At 40.4% G+C, this 20,201-nt stretch overlaps 1 protein-coding gene across 5 annotated transcripts in view; it reads left to right on the top strand.

Moving 5' to 3' along the window:
• Window positions 1-20,201, top strand: part of DIS3L2 (DIS3 like 3'-5' exoribonuclease 2) — a 374,067-nt gene that overhangs the window by 36,063 nt on the left and 317,803 nt on the right. For all 5 annotated transcript variants that reach the window (XM_082658674.1, XM_082658675.1, XM_082658676.1 and 2 more), the window contains exons 2-3: window positions 17,937-18,085; window positions 18,601-18,758. In XM_082658674.1, the coding sequence (XP_082514800.1) occupies window positions 18,034-18,085; window positions 18,601-18,758 (210 nt within the window). In that variant the 5' untranslated portion in view covers window positions 17,937-18,033. The remainder of the gene's footprint in view (window positions 1-17,936; window positions 18,086-18,600; window positions 18,759-20,201) is intronic.

Below are 20,201 nucleotides of genomic sequence, written 5' to 3'. Positions count from 1 at the left end.
TTAGGTTCAGACTGTAAGTCTTGTATTCTGTAGCTTCAAGTCTCAGTTCACTTGTTTAAGCCTATATAATGCTGCGTTGAGTCTGTCCTACACACTTACACAGTTGGAGGGTCAGCCTGAGACTTGTACAATGTTTATAAGAATTAAGGGAGTCCCTTCTTCAGCTCTCTCTTCTAGATTCTCACTGGCAGCCAGCTGTGGTTGCCCAGGCTTCTTTCCCTTTCTTCTGGCCAGGCAGCCTGTGGGATTTCTCATGAAGTTTTAGCTGCCTGTACTGCACCACTCCTGTGACTGCAGCCTGCCTGTCAGGCGAAACTGCCCCTGTTCCAACCCCCACCCCCCAAAAAACAAACACATGAAACTCACTTCAGTGCCAGTCACGTCCCTAAACTTCTACTCCTCCTAATAGCGTCTTCTGTTTACTCTTCAGAATCTCCAGGTAGTGTTTTTCCCCAGAATTTATAGTTGTTAACCTAATTTGTTTCTTATTTATTTATTTATTTAATTTTTATTAGTAAAATTAAAAAAAATTGAAGTATAGTTGATTTACAGTATTAGTTGTAGGTGTATAGCATAGTGATTCAATATTTTATAGATTATATTCCATTTAAAGCTATTACAAAATAGTGGCTATATTTCCCTGTGCTGTGTAATATATCCTTGTTGCTTATTTATTTTATACATAGCAGTTTGTGTCTCTTAATCCCATACCTCTATCTTGCCCTGCCCCCCTTCCTTCTCCCATGGTAACCCCTAGTTTGTTCTCTATGTTTGTGAGTCTGTCTCTGTTTTGTTATATACATTTGTTTGTGTTATTTTTTTGGATTCCACATGTAAACGACATCATACAGTATTTCTTTCTCTGACTCATTTCGCTATGTAGGTCCATCTGCGATGTTGCAAATGTCAGAATTTCATTCTTTTTTTATGACTGAGTAGTATTCCACTGTATGTATACACTACATCTTCTTTATCTGTTCATCTGCTGAGGGACACTTAGGTTGCTACCATGTCTTGGCTATTGCAAATAATGCTGCTATGAACATTGGGGTGCATGTATCTTTTCAAATTAGTGTTTTCATTTTTTTAGAATATATACCCAGGAATGGAATTCCTTGATCATATGATAATGCTATTTTTAGTTTTTTGAGAAACCTCCATACTGTTTTCCACAGTGGCTGCACCAGTTTACATTCCCAACAGTGTATGAGGGTTCCCTTTTTTCCACATCCTTGCCAGCGTTTGTTCTTTGTGTTCTTTTTGATGATTGCCATTCTGACAGGGGTGAAGTGGTATCTCACTGTGGTTTTGATTTACATTTCCCTGCTGATTAGCGATGTTGAACATCTTTTCATGTACCTGTTGGCCATCTGCATGTCCTCTTTGTAAAAATGTCTATTCAGGTCTTATGCCCATTTTTATTTTTATTTTATTTATTTATTTATTTTTTGCGGTACACAGGCCTCTCACTGTTGTGGCCTCTCCCGTTGCGGAGCACAGGCTCCGGACGCGCAGGCTCAGCGGCCATGGCTCACGGGCCTAGCCGCTCCGCGGCATGTGGGATCTTCCCGGACCGGGGCACGAACCCGTGTCCCCTGCATCGGCAGGCGGACTCTCAACCACTGCGCCACCAGGGAAGCCCCCTTATGCCCATTTTTAAATTGGGTTGTTTGCTTTTTTGATGTTGAGTTGTATGAATTGTTTGTATATTTTGGATATTCACCTCTTATCGATCATATCATTTGCAAATATTTTCTCCCATTCAGTAGGTTGGATTTTTGTTTTGTTGATGATTTCCTTTGTTGTGAAACAGCTTTTAAGTTTAATTAAGTCCCATTTGTTTCTTTTTGCTTTTATTTCCTTTGTCTTAGGGGATAGACCCAAAAAAATATTGCTACAATTTTTGTCAAAGAGTGTTCTGCCTATGTTTTCTTCTAGGAGTTTTCTGGTATCTGGTCTTACATTCAGGTCTTACATTAATCCATTTTGAGTTTACTTTTGTATTTGCTGTTAGAAGCTATTCTAATTTTATTCTTTTACATGTAGCTGTCCAGTTTTCCCAGCACTACTTATTGAAGAGACTTTTTTCTCCATTGTATATATTCTTGCCTCCTTTGTTATAGATTTATTGGCCGTAAGTATGTGGGTTTATTTCTGGGATTGCTTTTTGGTTCCATTGATCATGTGTCTGTTTTTGTGCCAGTACCATCCTGTTTTGATTACTGTACCTTTGTAATATAGTCTAAAGTCAGGGAGTGAGATTCCTCCAGCTCTGTTCTTCTTTCTCAAGATTGTTTTGGCCAGTTTGGGGACTTTCTTGTTTCCATACAAATTTTAAAATTATTTGTTCTAGTTCTGTGTAAAATGCCATTGGTAATTTGATAGGGATTGCATTGAATCTGTCGATTGCCTGGATACTATGGTCATTTTAACAGTATGAATTCTTCCAATCCAAGAACGCGGTATATCCTTCCATTTGTTTGTGTCATCTTTGGTATCTTTCATCAGCGTCTTATAGTTTTCAGAGTACAGATCTTTTGCCTTGTTTGGTATGTTTATTCCTAGGTATTTTATTCTTTTTGATGCAATTTTAAATGGGTTTTTTTTTTCTGCTTTCTCTTTCTGATAGTTCATTATTAGTGTATAGAAAAGCAACAGATTTCTGTATATTAAGCTTGTATCCTGCAACTTGACTGAATTCATTTATTAGTTCCAGTAGCTTTTTGGTGGAGACTTTTGGGTTTTCTATGGCGTTATCATGTCATCTGAAAATAGTGACAGTGTTACTTCTTTGCTTCTAATTTGAATGCCTTTTATTTCTGTTGATTGCTCTGGCTAGGACTTCCAGTACTATGTTGAATAGAAGTGGTCAGAGTGGGCATCCTGTCTTGTTCCTAAATTTTGTGGGAAGGCTTTTAGCTTTTCACCATTGCATATGATGTTGGCTGTGTGTTTGTTGTAAATGGCTTCTATTATATTGAGATATGCTCTCTCTATACTCACTTTGGTGAGAGTTTCTATCATTGATGGATGTTGAATTCTGTCAAATGCTCTTTCTGTGTCTATTGAGATGATCATATGATTTTTTTCCCCTTCCTTTTGTTAATGTGGTATATCACATTGATTGATTTGTGAATGTTGAACCATCCTTGCTTGCGTGCCTGGAATAAATTCCACTTGATCAGGGAGTATGATCCTTTTTGTATATTGTTGGAATTAGGTTGCTAATATTTTTTTTTTTTTTTTTTGCGGTACGCGGGCCTGTCACTGTTGTGGCCTCTCCCGTTGCGGAGCACAGGCTCCGGACGCGCAGGCTCAGCGGCCATGGCTCATGGGCCCAGCCACTCCGCGGCATGTGGGATCTTCCCGGACCGGGGCACGAACCCGCGTCCCCTGCATTGGCAGGCGGACTCCCAACCACTGCGCCACCAGGGAAGCCCTAGGTTGCTAATATTTTGATGAGGATTTTTACATCTATATTCATCAAAGATACTGGCCTGCAGTGTTCTTCTTTTTGTATTGTATTTTGTCTGGTTTTGGTATCAGGATAATGATGGCCTTGTAGAATGAATTTGGGAGTGTTCTGTCCTCTTCAGTTTTTTGGAATAGTTTGACACGGATAGGTATTTCCTCTTCTTTATATGTTTGGTAGTATTACTCCGTGAAGCCATCCAGTCCTGGACTTACGTTTATTGGGAGCTTTTTTTTTTCAATTACAAATTCAATTTCACTACTAGTGATCAGTCTGTTCAGATTGTTTCTTCCTGATTCAGTCTCGGCACATTGTATGTTCATAGAAATTTGTCCATTTTTTCTTGTTTGTCCAGTTTGTTGGCACATAACTGTAGAATTCTCGTATGATTTTTTGTATCTCTATGGTATTGGTTGTTATTTCTCCTCTTTCGTTTCTTATTTTATTTGGGTTCTCTCTTCTTGATTAGCCTGGCTAAAGGTTTATCAATTTTGCTTATGTTTTCAGAAAACCAGCTCTTGGTTTCATTGATCTTTTGGTCTCTATTTTATTTATTTCCTCTCTGATCTTTATTGTTTCCTTCCTTCTGCTGACTTTGGTTTTGTTTGTTCCTCTTTTTCTAATTCCTTTAGATGGTAGGTTAGGTTGTTTACTTGAGATTATTCTTGTTTTTTGAGGAAGCCCTGTATTGCTATAAACTTCCCTCTTAGAACTGCTTTTGCTGCATCCTATAGATTTTGGAAAGTTGTGTTTCCATTTTTATTTTTCTCAAGGTATTTTTTGATTTCCTCTTTGATTTCTTCATTGAGCTGGTTTTTTTTTTAGTAGCATGTTGTTTAGTCTCCATGTGTTTGTGCTTTTTCCATTTTCCTCTCTATAATTGAGTTCTAGTTTCATACTGTTGTGGTCAGAAAAAATGCTTGATATAATTTCCATCCTCTTAAATTTGTTGAGACTTGTTTTGTGGTGTTAGCATATGATCTATGCTGGAGAATGTTTCATGTTTTCTTGAAAAAAATGTGTATTCTGCTGGTTTTGAATGGAATGTCCTGTAGATATCTATTATTCCAACTGGTTTATTATGCTGTTTAAAACTACAGTTGCCTTATTGATTTTCTGTCTGGATGATCTGTCCATTGATGTTCGTGGGGAGTTAAAGTCCTCTACTATTATGGTATTATTGTCAGTTTCTCCCTTTGTGTGTGTTAATATTTGCTTTATATATTTAGGTGCTCCTGTATTGGGTGCAGGTATGTTAACAAGTATATATAATATTCTCTTCTTTTATTGATCCCGTTATCATTATATAATGCCTTTCTTTGTCTTTTGTTTTAAGACTTTGTTTTAAAGTGTATTTTGTCTGATATGAGTATTGCTCCCCTTGCTTTCTTATTGTTTCCATTTGCATGAAATCCTTTTCTATCACCTCTCTTTCAGTCTGTGTGTGTTTTTAACTCTGATGTGAGTCTCCAGTAAGCAGCATATAGATGGGTCTTGTTTTCTTTTACCCAATTAGCCACCCTATATCTTTTGATGGGAGCATTTAGTTTATTGACATTCAAAGTAATTATTGATTGGTATGTACTTATTGCAATTTTATTACTTGTTTTCTGATTGTATTTCTCTGTTCCTTTCTTCTTCTTTTTGTTTCTTCTCTTGTGATTTGATTTTCTTTAGTAGTATGTTTGTGTTCCTTTCTTTCTAGTTTTTGTGTATCTGTTGTAGGCTTTTTGATGTGGTTACCATGGGGTTCATATATGTTGACCTATAACTATACTTACTTGTTTTAAACTGATAGTCATATAAGTTCAAACACATTCTAAAAGGTCTACCATTTTTACTCCTCCCCCATATTTTGTGTTTTTGATGCCATATTTTATATTTTCATGTTTATCCATTAGCTGTTTGTTATAGTTACAGTTGCTTTTAAAATTTTTTGTCTTTTAATCTTTGTACTACTTTATTTAAGTGGTTGATCTCAGCCCTTACCATTAATTTGCCTTTCCTAGTGGGATTTTTCCTTTCCTACAGATTCTTAGTTCTTGTTATAGCCTTTTCTTTTTACTTAGAAAAGCCCTTTTAACATTTATTTTAGCGTAGGTTTAGTATTGATGAACTCTTTTGGTTTTTGCTTTTCTGAGAAGTTCTTTATCTCTCCTTCAATTTTAAATGATAATGTTGCTGGGTAGAGTGTCCTAGGTTGCAGGTTTTTCCCTTTCAGCCACTCCCTTTTGCCCTGCAGAGTTTCTGCAGAAAAATCATCTGATAGCCTTGTGGGGGTTCCCTTGTACATGACTCTTTTTTACTTGCTGCCTTTAGGATTCTCTCCTTTTCTTAACTTTTGATATTTTAATTGTGATACATCTCAGTGTGAGTCTGTTTAGGTTCATCTTATTTGGGTCCTTTTGAGCTTACTATATCTTCTTAAGGTTTGGGAGTTTTTCAGCTGTAATTTCATCAAATACATTTTTTACCCTCTTCTCTCTCATTTCTCCTTCTGGGACTTCTATAATGTGAATGTTGGTGTGCTTGATGTTATCTCAGAGAGCTCTTAAATTGTTCTCATTTTTTTTTTTGTGGTACGCAGGCCTCTCACTGTTGTGGCCTCTCCCGTTGTGGAGCACAGGCTCCGGACGCGCAGGCTCAGCGGCCATGGCTCACGGGCCCAGCCGCTCCGCGGCATGTGGGATCTTCCCAGACCGGGGCATGAACCCGTGTCCCCTGTATCGGCAGGCAGACTCTCAACCACTGCGCCACCAGGGAAGCCCCTGTTCTCATTTTTAAAAGTTGTTTTTCTTTTTGCTGTTCTTATTGAGTGATTTCCGTTATTCTGTCTTCCAGGTCACTTCTACATTCTTCTGTTTCACTTAGTCTGCTACTCATTCCTTGTAGTGTGTTTTACCTTTCAGTTGTTGTATTCTTCAGTTCTCACTGGTTCTTTTTTATATTTTCTAGCTCCTTGTTAAAAGTCTCACTGTTTGTCTATTCTTTTCCCTAATTCAGCTAGCATCCTTATTACTGATGCTTTGAATTCTTTATCTGGTAAATTGTATATTTCTGCTTCATTATTTTTTTTTCCCAGGGATTTTCTCTTGCTCTTTCAATTGAGACCAGTTCCTCTGTCTTTTCATTTTGCTTAACTTTCTCTGTCTCTGTGAATTTAAGTGAACTAGTTACCTATTGCAGTCTTAAAGGGGTGTCCTTATGTGAGAGTGTCCCTGTACAGCATGTGTGTGCCCAGTGCCTTTAGTGGGAGAACTGGATTTGTTGTGAACAGGAGTCACCATCTTTCTTTGAGATGTGCTGGCAGCTGTCACCTTGGTAGGAGGTGGGGCTGGAGATGGAAAGGCTGGGGTGGAGCCAGCTGTGAGGCAGGACTTCCCCTCTGCTCAGTGACCATTACTGCCTTATTGGGGAGTGGGGTTGGATCTCAAGATGATGGAGCAGAAGCCCTGAGGTTCTGGTCTGAGCTGGCTCTGTTCCGTTTAAGTGTGTGTTCTCCCCTCTCTCAGCACTGGCACCCTTGCCCCAGAGGGGGCCAGTGCTAGAGCAAGAGGGGCCTGTGTGGGCTCTCAGCTCATGGTGGGGTGCAGGCCATGGTGAGATGGCTGCTGTCACAGATTGGAACTGCCCCCACGTGCTGCCTGTGTAAGTGCCAGCAACGGCCGCCTCTGCCATGCTGAGACACCACCCTGGGTCCCAGTTGCCTCTGTGTCCCACAGCCAAGTTCTCTTCCCACTTGTGGTAGCCCTTGCTCCAGTGTGGAGCTGTGAGGGAAGTAAGTGTGGCTCTGGTGTACACTCAGCTCAGGCTAGGAAACGTGCCAGTGCAGTTCTGGGAAACTGGGCAGCCACTGGAGCAGTCCTTGTTCTGCTCTCTCCACCCTGCTTAGGAAGCAAGCCAGTACTTGCACCCTCCTCATGAGTGGAATCCAGGCTTCCCACAGCTCTCCTGTTACTCCTAGTAGCCCTCCATCTAGCCAAGGGAGCTTGTCTTCCCTGGGTTGGACCCAAAACACTTGCTCCCCAGGGTGGATCTCTGCCTGTGTATTCTTCCTTTTCCTCTAAATCCCCTCCCAGTGGCGCAAGTTCTGACCTGATTGCTTCTCTTCCCTTCTTGCTGGATTCCATGTGGATCTTTCTTACAGCCTTGGTTGTACAGGAGTCTTTCTGCCAGTTTCCAGTTAGTTTCCAGTGAGAATTGTTCCTCATGTAGATGTATTTTTGATGTGTTTGTGGGGGGAGGTGAGTTCCACATCTTCCTACTCCACCATCTTGATTGATCCCCCCCAGTTTGGTTTTAAGTCATTTTTCCAGGTTCACTGCCAAGCATGGGCTCTTCTGACTTACCGTTTTCATCAGGAATTCACATGGTATGATATTGAAAAAATCTTTAGTAAGAGATGGGACCTGGAAGGTAGGTGTATTAGTCAGGGTTTTAGAGAAACAAAACCACTAGGACATGGATATGGAAAGGTATTTATCATGAGGACTGGCTCATGCAGTCATGGAGGCTAAGAAGGCCCACGGTGTGCTCTCTGCAAGCTAGAGACCTAGGAAAGCAGGTGGTGTAATTCAGTGAGTCTGAAGGACTGAGAACCAGGGGGCTGATGATGTACATTCCAGTCAAGGTCTGAAGGTCTGAGAACCAGGAGTGCCGAGGGCAGAAGTTCAGTGTCCCAGCTCAAGTAATCAGACTGGAAGGGCCAAATTCTTCCTTTCTCTTCCTTTTTGTTTTACTCAGACTCTCAACATACTGTATGATGCCCACCCGCATTAGGGAGGGTGAACTGCTTTAGTGAGTCCACCTATTCAAGTGCTGATTTCATCCAGAAACATTTTCACAGGTAGACTGAAATAATGTTTAGCCAAATATCGGCACCCTGTGATCCAATGAAGTTAACACATGAAATTAACCATTACAGGGCTTCCCTGGTGGTGCAGTGGTTGAGAGTCCGCCTGCCGATGCAGGAGACACGGGTTCGTGCCCTGGTCCAGGAGGATCCCACATGCCGCGGAGCAGCTGGGCCCGTGGGTCATGGCCGCTGGGCCTGTGCGTCCGGAGCCTGTGCTCCGCAGTGGGAGAGGCCACAGCAGTGAGAGACCCGCGTACCGCAAAAAAAAAAAAAAAAAAGAAAGAAAAATAAAAAATTAACCATTACATTGGATTAGATTACAGAGTTGCATTGAGGAACCCTTAAGGGTTTTGGAAATGCTGTTCATAAACTATCTTCTGTGTTTTAGGTGAAACATGGATTGAGGAAAAGAGATAAGTCGTTGAGAGACCTGTTAAGAATCTTGTCATCTTTAGGCTACGCTATTGCAACAATCTGAATTCAGACAGTGCTAATCAAGTTGGAAAGGAAGGAATCTGCTTAGGATACATTTTGAAGACAGAATAGACAAAATACGGTAATAGAGTATTATTAATGGAGAGAAAGAATTTAGATGACTGCTGTTTGCTGCCTACCGATGATAATGATGTCATTAATCTGGATGCAGTATGCAGGCAGAAAATCTGGTTTGAGGACAATAATAACTTGAATTAGAAACATGTTGCATTCAAAGCGCTTGCCAATATTATTCAACAGGAAGTTGGAAAGTTAAAGGAGAACTTCAGAGAGAAGGGTTGGAGATGTAGATTTAAAACTCTTTAACAGAGAAGTGAAATGAGTCTTAATAATAGAACATTGCAAATGGTAGGAACTGAAGAGGTAAGTGAAAGAAGAGGAGTCATCAAGGAAATTTGAGAATTGCAGAGAGAGTTAGAAGAACCAGGTGACTGCTGTGTCCTGGATGTCACTGGAGAAGAATGTGTAGTCCAAGGGGCTGATGAGTGGCATCCTGTTCTGGAGTGGCCTAGAAGAAAATAACTGAGACTATACCGTTGTTCTGGTGATGAGGATTTTCCTCCCTGGGAATACTGAAAGCTTTATTTCATTGTAGAGATGAAGGCAAACATCATATTCCCAGGGGGATTAAAGAGTATGTCATGGGGAAATAGAGCTTATGAGTCTAGACCACATTTTCAAACTTTGGCAGAGACGGGAATGAGAGAAATAGAATGGTATCTGGTAGCTTGAAGCGTGCAGAATAAGAGCAGGGCCAGGCCCTTGATTTGGATGTATTCTGTTGGGGAGGCTACTGTGGAGAGAATAATGAGTATGACAAAGTTCTAGAGTAGATAGATAAAAATTGGATGAAGAGGGCTTCCCTGGTGGCACAGTGGTTGAGAGTCCGCCTGCCAATGCAGGGGACATGGGTTCGTGCCCCGGTCCAGGAGGATCCCACATGCCACGGAGCGGCTGGGCCCGTGAGCCATGGCCGCTGAGCCTGCGCGTCCGGAGCCTGTGCTCCACAATGGGAGAGGCCACAACAGTGAGAGGCCCACATACCAGAAAAAAAAAAAAAAAAAAAAAATTGGATGAAGAACACACCTTGAGGAGGTTGTCAACATGTAGGGACGTTTCTTCCTCTCATACAGAATGAGAGGAGAGGATAGATGAAATCATAGAGGGCTTTTGTCAGAAAGAAGAGTGAGTCCGTATAGGGGAGAGTTGGGAATTGAAGGCATTGACTGTAAATGAGAGAGTTAAGGGTTAGGTTGACACTTCCTCTTCCAGCTATAGCATAGAAAATAATTGGAAACCAATCTTCCTTCTGAGAACAACTAGAAAAGCTCACTACCACCCTCTCTCCCCCAGCAAAGGAAAAAAAAAAAAGAATTGAAGGTATTTGAGAGGTAATAAGAATGAATATCTAGGAGAGAATAAAGGCTTAGGGAGATAAGGCTAGTGTTTCGTGTTGTTTGTCTCCTACAGATGTTTACTAATTTTTGGAGGGATCAGCTGAAAGACTTAGAAGCTGAAAAACTGAGTGGTGAATTTGATAATCTCTTAGGGCCAGAGAGAAAAGGATTAGAATTTAGGCCCTGCCCAGGTTGGGAGTGTGTGGCCCTAGTGAAACAGTCTTATTTGGGATTGGTAGATACACCTACAAGTAAGGGTGACTGCATGTATATAGGCCTTTAAAGGAGTTGTAACTCTACTTTGAATACATTTTAACCCTGAAAAAAGATTAAGGTAATTTGTTTTATTTGTCTTAGGTACTTGGCAGAAGCAAATGTAAATCCTGTTTGAAAGATGATAACATTATACTAGACCTCAAATTATTACTAGAAACATTTTGAAAGTATAATGTCCAGCCCATAATAATAAAAAAGAAAATCAGGCACATGATCAAACAACACAAACAAAATCAAACAGAAGAAACAGAAGGTAATATTAGATCAGTAGGGACCTCTGATATTGGAGTTTTTAGGAGCCAACTTTAGTATAGCTATTCTTACCTTGTGCAAAGAGATAAAAGATTCACCATTTTCCACAGAGAACTGAATACTTTCGAAAGAATGATATGGAAAATCTAGACTTGAAAACATAATAACTGAAATTAGGAACTTGATGGGTTCAACAGAAGATTAGATATAGCTGAAGAGAGAATTAATGAAGTGGAGAATTACTGAAGCAATTGAGGGAGACATTAAGACTTTGAGAAGGTCAAAAGTGTGTAATTGGAGTCCCAGACAAGGGGTTGAGAGAGAATGGGGCAGAAGTGATACTGAAGGAAATTTGCTGAAAGCTTTCCATAACTGTTGAAACTTATCAAGCAATAGATTCTCAAAACCTTACTAAGACTATGCAGAATAAAAAGAAATCCATACCTTGGTATATTGTATAAACCTGTAGATAACCAAAGACAAATAAAAAAATTTCAAAAGCTGTCTAGAGATGGGGAGAGGGAATAAAGTATCCTTTCAAAGAACCAACAAGTAGAGTAATGGCTAACTTCTCAGCAGACACAATGGAAGCCAGAAGACGATGGAATGATATCTTCACATTAGAGAAAATAACTGTCAATCTAGAATTTTAAAACCTGCGATAATATCCTACAAAAATAAAGATGAAATACAGATATTTCAGACTTGGCAGTTTTTCAGTTGCACTAGCCACTCTTTAAAATGTTTGAAAGACAAATGTGGCTAGTGGCTACCTTATTGGGCAGCACAGATATTGAAAATTCCCATCATTTCAGAAAGGACAGCATTGCTATAGATATTAAGAAAACCATGAGGATATTTTGAAGAACCACGGCCTCCCCCCCAAAAAAAGGGGAACCTTTAGGTGATATTGACAAATGCTTAAAAAATGCAAATTAACAAAACTGATCTAAAAAGAAATTTAAAAATTGAAACTATTTAAATGTTAATTTTTGTGTGTGTGTGTGTGTGTGTGTGATGTCTGCCTTTAGTATCAGGGGGAATACTATCCCCATAGAATTAATTGGAGAGTATTTCTCCTACTTTTTTAGAAGAGTTTGAAAAGGATTGGTGTTATTTTTTCTTTCTGTTTGGTAGAATTCACCAGTGAAGCTACCTGGGCTTTTTTTATTGGAAGATTTAAAATTACCAGTTTAATTTCTTTATTTTTTATATGTCTATTTAAATTTTCTATTTCTTCTTAAGTCAGCTTCAGTAATTTGTGTTCTTCTAGGAATTTATCCATTTCATCTAAGTTGTCTAGTTGGCATAAAGTTGTTCACTGATTCCCTTATAATCATTTTCATTTCTATAAAGTTAGTAGACCTGTCCCCTTTTTCATTCCTGTTTCTGTGATCATCCTGTGGAGGTGGAATGGACCCCTTCCCAATTAGTAGGATGTCTATACTGATTGCACTCTGTACATCAAGAGAATCTGAGAGAAAATTTATTACTCACCTAGGAGACTCCTGGGGAGAGAAGGGTGGGTATAAGCATCTCTGGCCTGGCTTGAGCCAGAGGGAAGGAGTGAGGTTGGCCTTTATAATGGTTAGGGGACTGAAGATGCGGAGGTCCCATGTGCAGGCTGGGGATTTGTGAAATGTGAATTTCCCTCTTGTGCCAAAAAAGGTGGGGATGCAATGGACTTTCTTATCAACCTGTCCAGGTTGGGTCAAAGGGGAAGGGGGAGGTGAGGCTCAAGGTAAATTAGTGGTCAAACATCAAAAAATGGAGCCAGACTCTTTATCACAAGTTGTAAATTTTGGTTAAAATTTTTTTTGCAATTTTTGATTTTTCTTCAGATTGGATAATCTTGATTGATCTGTTTTTCCATGTTTATTGATTCTTTCTTCTGTTAGCTCAGATCTGCTCTTGAGTTCCTCCAGTGAAATTTTCATTTCAGTTGTTCTGTCTTTCAACTTGGAATTTCCATTTGGTTCTTTTAAAATAATTTCAATCTCTTACTGATATTTTTTATTTGATGAATCATTGTCATCATAGTTTCCTTTAAAGATGGTTTCTTTTAGTTCTTTGAACATATTTATAATAGCTGCTTTGAAGTCTTTGTTGCCTGAATCTAAAATCTAGGCTCACTTAGAGATAATTTTTATTGAAACTATCCCCTGCCCCATTGTATGGGTCAGACTTTTCTGGTTTTTTTTTTTTTTTGCATACTTATAATTTTTGTTGAAATCTGGATGTTGTTGATAATATATTCTGCATTCTGATTCCTTTTCCTCCAGAGTTGGAGGTGGTTCCTCTGTTTGTTTAGCGGCTTGCATGGGCTAATTCTGTGGAGTCTGTTTCTCTCATGGTGTGTAGCTAGCTGCTCATGTCTCTGCTCAGTTCTTTTTTTCTTGTTTTTATTTTTAAGCATGACTTTCTGATAGTTGCCCTTGAGTCAGCATATCTTAGTGGTCAGCTTATGATTAGTCAGAAGTTGTGTTTAAACTCCTTGAAACAATGAGGCCCCCACCCTTTGTCAGTGGTCCTGGTGAGACTTGGGAAATGCATTCAAAATTGAGGCAGTTTACAAGTCTGCCCTGGGTTTTGCTTTCTGTATTTGCAAGGCTCACATTCATCCAGGGATGAATAGCTCTGTAGGACCCACTCATTTCTCTCCTGTATGTTTACAGTCTTGAGCATACACACAGCAGGAAAATGTAGATTCTTAGAAGATGCACTTTGGTTGTCTCATTCCCTGATTCTCCCTGTTATATTTCTGGTTGGTCTCTTGATCTGTTGCTTGCCCTAACTGGTATTACAAACCAGACTAGCTGTGATATTGGCTTTTCCTGATTTTTTGCCCCTTAAATCACTATTGTCGTTAAAAATGCCTGTGGGCGTGGAATTCTTCTCGCTCTGCTCCAAATAAATTTAGCTCTCTCTGGCAGTGGGGTTGCCAGTCCTTACAGCTTGCCCTGCCCTATTAGGCCTTCCACATCAAGAAACTGGGGGTAGGTGTAGGATGGTGGGAGCCCTAGGCTAAACCACCATACATTTCCACTGTTGTTACTGAGATTCAGTAGATTTTTCTTGAATAAACACTTCTCAATTTGTTGTATGTCTTCGGTTAATATCCAGATCCTTAAATGGTTGGTTTTGATAATTTTGTCCATTTTTATTGTTGGGGATAATATTTGTCAAACTCCTCATTCAACCATTCTGGGGGTTCTTTCCCCTGCCTTCTCTCTGTTTCTCTGTCTCATTTTTAAACATTTAAATTTTATTCATACTAAATTTTATTTCAGAATATGTTATGAAGTAGGGATCTATTGGCTATTTTTTTAAAAAATGGCATTAAGTAGTGTTTTAACATTACTTAACTATTTCATGTGTTTCCCAATTATTTGCAATGTATATTTTTTATTTTTAAATTTCAGTGAGATTTATTTTAATCCCATCCTCTTTTTTTCTTTATTCCATTATTATATCCTCTTTCACATGTTTTTACCATCTCTCGCTTTCCATTGGCTCCATCTTAGCTTCTGAATAGGCTTAACCTTCTCTTTCTTTAAACCTCTCATGACTTATCTCCTTGAGTTTCCTTCACTACCCAGGTTCATTAATTTCTTCTGTTCTTGCTACTCATAAGGCTGAATGAGACTAGGGTAAGGCAAGTGAGATGCCTAGGGCACAAACATTTAAGGAGGCACTTATCTTGGAGTCCTACAAGCATGGGGATGGCACTTGTGTCACTTAGCTTTCATAAATTTTGTGTCCTAGGTGCCTTGCTTGCCTCACCCTAGTCCTGGCTCTGCTACTCGTATTTCTCTCTAGTATATATTTGTTGTAACCTGGTTTTTGTCCCAGATAGTCTTCATTTATTCAAATTTTTGAGCACCTGCTCTGTACTATACATTGGGTCTCAAGACACCACTTCTTTTACCCAGATGCTTTCTTTGTTTACACTTTCTCAAGTCTAGTGCTTTTCCTACATTACTCCTCATTCCTACTCTTTTGTACCATGTGACACTATTAACCATTACTGCCTGTTCATCCTAATCTTAGCCCAACTCTTCAGAATGTACAGCTCTTTCCATGGCAAGACACCCTCTCTAGGAGCCAGTGGGCAGTTGGGCAGTGTATCATTGGCCCTCATTCTGGAAGCTGGTGAGGATTAGCTGGTGACTTGTGCTTTTAGTGTGTCAGGGTAGGAGTGTCCAGGATTTTTCCAGGGTTAATGGGCCTTCACAACTACATCACTGGGAAGGGAAGGTTGCTTGCTTGTTTGTCTTCTGCTTAGCATCTTGTATTCTTGGAATCTTTCCATCTGCTTCCAGTGCTTTGATACCCAAAGGCAGACTTTGACTCTGCTCGGCTGGTCTGGCTTATTCCTGCTGACTTTGTTTCCTGGTTTTCCATTCTTTGCTGATTTGTTTTTAGCATGGTTTCCCTGAATGACCCTGCTTTGCTTGGTGTTCTCACTGCTTGCTCATGAAAACAAACTCATCCAGTCATTTAAGGAGTGATTATTGAGCACCTGTTCTATCCTAGGTACTGTGGGAGCCAGTGGGATTATAGTGATGATCTCAACTAAACATTCCTTATCTTCCTGAGCTAGACAGAAAAGTTAGGTGTAAATCACACCAACTGAGGCATTTGCTGTGAAAAAAGGTTACAAATGCAGCTGGCCTAGGACATTTGAGTTGAGATCTCTGTGCCTCCGTCTCACTTGACTGGCAGTAACTCCCCTTACCTTTGAACTCTTGCCTGCATCAAGCCTTGATATGAAGCGCCCCATTGTCAATCCTGGCTCTTGGTTTTGGATTGCCTTTCTCCTGCTTGCAGCTTGCTCCAGCCCCTTGCCCCACCCAAGGCTGCCATTATTTGTTTTCTTAGTAGTTCGTGCAAACCCTGATCATGAACCTGTCTTCCTTTGGAAGTCATTGTCTCCCTTGTTTTCTTAGCATCAGACTCTATTGTTTTTTTCCCCTGTATCTTTATTAGCTTCTTTATTATGTTTTCTACTTCTTCTTCCTCTTTGCAAAAAAAGTTGCCCTCACCCAGATTTTGTCCTAGGCCCTCTTCTGCATCACCTTACCCCTTTTTGGCAATCTCTTCCATTCTAGAAAACGTTGGGTTACCGTCTTTATGCAAATGGCTGGCTAATTCATCTAAGTTATGCTCCAGTTTTCAAGTTCTTGATGCAGAAGTATGTATTTCCACGTGTAGAGGCATATATATAGAGGTATGTATTGCCATGTAGAGGTATATAATACCCCAAGTAGAATTCATCATCTTCTCTAACTTAGTGATGTTATCGTCTCCCAGTCTCCTTACTTGAAATCTCACGCAATTGCCACCTCCGTGCTCTCCTTCAGAAATGCCTGGTCGCCAAGTGGTGCCAGTTTTCCTGTGTAATGTACCACGTTAACGGTCTGTCCGTTTCAGTGTCTGCAGCTGCAACTCTAGTTCGGGCCTTCCTTTCCTTTCACCCAGTCTGTTCTGGTTCTTCCCTGAGGTGCAGCTGCTGCCAGTCTTTCTCAACTCTAGATGACTCTAAATGTGCTATGCCAGGTTAATTTTTCCTGAAACACAACTTTGGTCTGTTGTTCTTCTCTTCCGCTCATTCATGCTTCAGAAATTCCCTACCGCCTTTGAGAAACGGGGCAGGTTTTCTAGACCTCCCAACTTGTTTTATTTTCCTTGCCACTGCCTCCCTTCATATAGGCTGGACTCCATCCAGATGGAATTAATGTGGCAAGAACCTGCCTGTGTTTTTCTGTTTGTGTGTCTATGTATTTTTTTCCTTTTGCCAACAGTATGCTTTTCTCACATTCTCAGTTCTTAACATCTTTCCTGAAGCTCTCTTGGATTTCCTGATCTGGAGAGTCTCTCTTCCATCATATGTACATTACCCATACTTAAAAAAAAAGTGCTTATCACTCCCCAACTTGTATTAGTTGTTATTTTAATATGAGTTCTATAAGTCTAATTAACTTTTGTATCCCTCGCTATGCCTAGTGTATAGTATCTTGCAGAAATAGTTGTTGAATTAAGGAGTGGATGAATGCATTTCTGAATGAAACCAGCAGATGGTCTGGACTCCTCTGTGTGCCTTTTCCACTACCTTGTTGTTTATCTAAGACCATCTGTTTCTCTCTCTTCTTGAAACTTCTTGACTTTATCTATGAATCTCTTCACATATCACTAAGTGGCTTGTTACTCTGTCTCTGTTGCTTCTGCTCTCCTGAGTTAGTATTAATTTCAATTTAAAGAAAAATTACATCATTTTGGTGAAGGATGTGTGTGGGAAGTTTAGAGGAAAGGGTTTTAGTGTTCAGAATGACATCTTGATCCGCTTTATGGGAAAGCAGGGTGCCCATCCGGATTTTGAGAATTTGCAAGTATAGGCTTGAATCCTGGGCCTGTGGCCAGCAGAGAATAGAAAGTAGATGTAGTGATGACATGTTCAGTGTCCAGGTCAAAGGCCAGGGGGCCAGCTGCAGGGCCCCACATTCCAGTCCGCTGAGCCAGGCAGCTGCCTTGTATTCCTTAGGAGCAGCTGCCGGAGCTTCTGGTCAGATGACTGGTTTGAAGTGATGGCAGGTAAGAGTAGGGAAGTAGATGTCTAGCTACAGTATTCCCATTTTTTGAAAGCTAGTGAATCATCTGCAGTTCCATGCATAGTTGTGGACATCTGGTTGTGGCAGTAAATTAGGTTATGTTTATATTGATGAATGCTAAGGAGTTGAGTTATTCGGTTTTGTAGAAGAACGTCATTTGTCTAAGGTTAAACTTAGTAAACGCCGCATCTCTTGAGCCCTAGTTTAGTACCTATTCCATTATAGACTTCAGATTCTAGATCTTTATACCATTTTTCAAAACCATATTCCCTCTTGCTCCTGTACGTTCCCCTAGCTGAATAGAACCTCAGAACTCCTTAATTTCAACCTCATTGCCCTATTTGTGGAGATTTTTAGTTGAAGGGGCCCAAACAAGCAGGCTGGTGATACCCATGAAGTTGAAGACCTTGAAAAGCAAGTCAGGACAGATGGTGTGCTTGACTAACTGCCTAGGAGAAAGTGACGCCAGGACCCAGGAGGGATACCACATTGCCTTTGCCATCCAAGTCCTAAATTTCCCAGAGCACAGAGGAGGCTTCAGGTTAACAGTTCTTCAGTCACCCATCTCTCTTTGGTTTCAGCTAGTGACAACTGAGCTGATCAAGGCCAGAAGAACTCTGAGCTGAGCAGTGGAGGCCCTCCGGGATCTAGAGAGAAGAGGTGACCGTGGAACCAGTAATGAGCCATCCTGACTACCGGCTGAACCTCCGGCCCCTGGGGACCCCCAGAGGTAGCAAAAGGAAAATGGAATCTGCTCTAGCAACTGGAGACCTGAACTAAAGTGGAATGGAGGTGCAGGGCGGGTCTTAGGACTGAGGGAGACTGTAATTCCCTTGGTGGCCTGTTCAATATTCTCCTGTGTCATTTACTTTAGAATTGTGTGTTTTCTTGCTGTCGTAATTTATTGATATTGATTACAGTTGTTTAATCTCCTCTAGAAGAGTGATGATCTTTTAGTAATTCCTATTTTTAAAGGTTTGTGTCTATAACCAGCAAAGCATACTGAACCCATTATTCGGGTTATGTTCCATGTATATTGTGGTGCTGATTTAAAATTCAGGTCTCAAATCTGTGTACATTTTATTCATGTTTCCTTATCAATGTTTCCTCTTTATGACTATTTGAAATCATTATCAGGGAATTTTATTATGTTTTGGTCTTTCTAAATAAGAAAAAAAAGGTGAAATATCTCCAGTTTTGGAGATAGACGTTTGAGTAGAGTTGATTGATGCCTCATGTTTCTAGGCGCGTCCTCTTTGGCTGGCCCACGTGGTGTTGGTGCTTCACCAGGTGACAAAAAGTCAAAGAGCAAGACCACACGAGGGAAGAAAAAAAGCATATTTGAAACCTACCTGTCCAAGGAGGATGTTTCAGAAGGCTTGAAGAGAGGAACACTTATTCAGGTGCTTAAAATATACTAGAAGGCTATTCCTTGATTATGTGGAATCAGAAGTAATCGATTACTCATTGAAACTGTTCATTTTTCTCTGCTGTGTGCTTTGAGAGAAATGATGACATAACAGGCCCAGGGCTTCCCACTTCTCAGACCGGCAGTATAACTAGAGGTGATAAGTGCCACCAGACTGTGACAAAGTGCTCCGAGGTTTGAGAGAAGGGAACCGTTACTTCCAGTTAGGGTTGTCTAGGAGTGCTTTATTGGAAGGGATATATTAGAGCCAGGCCATGGATTGGTGCAGTTTGAATAAGTGGAGAGAAAGAGCTTTACAAGGGGACCAGTGTGGACTGCTAAGAGAGAAGTGGGATATAGCGTGTGGCTATAAGGAACATTGATAGGTCAGTTCGCCTGGAGCACATGGATGCTGCCTGACAGAGAATAAGCTTGAAAAGGAAACAGTAAATAGCAGCAGACAATATTTGTTGAGTGCTTTATAGTTTACAAAATATTTTTACAAGCTAATTCAGCAGTTTGGCTCAGCAAACGTTCAGCTATCCACTGTGAGCCAGGAACAGTTTATATAGTTAGGAGCACACAGCGTGGTTGCTCCCGAGATGAAGGTGGATGAGACTGACTTTCTATACTTTGAGCCTGCAGCCCAGTAGTGGAGCAGGCAGTCATGTGAACAGATGATTTGAGGATAAAGGGTAAGTGCTCAGATAAAAGTGTGACCACTTACTGGAGAATGTTGGGGGAAACCAGGAACTGTAGGAGATGACACCTGCGGTGAATATTGAAAGATGACTCATTTGGGTCTATTAAATGAGTGTTATGTGTGTGTGGGAAGGGAGTTATGGAAAGGTCGTGACACTAATGAAGACACGAACTGTGAAACAATATGGAGTGAGGCAGCTTAGGTCTCTTTAGGCGTGAAATCTGAGGCAGGTAGTAGGCAGTGAGATGGAGAGGGAGGCGAAGCCACATATTCTTTGAATTAGTCTATTTTATAATTTTTAGTTTAGTATAGAAACATTGCCATGTGTTACCTGGCTTGCTTGAAGATGTCGACTGTGTTCCATTTTCTCTCAGTCCGAGTGTCCAGCTTCTATATTTGTGTTTGGGGCTGGAGATCCAGCTAATTAACAGATACTGTCATCTTCTCTTCCTTTTTATCACCTTTTGTATTTACCTGTGGTCACGTGCTTAATATAGACTCTTGAATGAAAATTTGTTTTTAACAGATTAATTAGTTGCTCGCTCTGATTTCAGAGGTACAGTTGGTTTTTTTTTTTTAAAGCTTCCCTTGATTTCTTTGATAAGGTCTCTCAGGAAGGTTAAAGGTTCAGTTGGACATTTGTTCATTCATTAATCCATTCATTTGCTGTTTGTCGTTCAGGGCACATACTGAACTTCATTTTATCTGCAAGTTTCTTGGCCCTCATCTTGTTCT

This window comes from Grampus griseus, assembly GCF_964374135.1.
Source record: "Grampus griseus genome assembly, chromosome: 7".
NCBI lineage: Eukaryota > Metazoa > Chordata > Mammalia > Artiodactyla > Delphinidae > Grampus > Grampus griseus.
Note: the sequence above shows the minus strand (reverse complement) of the source record. Positions and strands in the feature narration are given on the sequence as shown.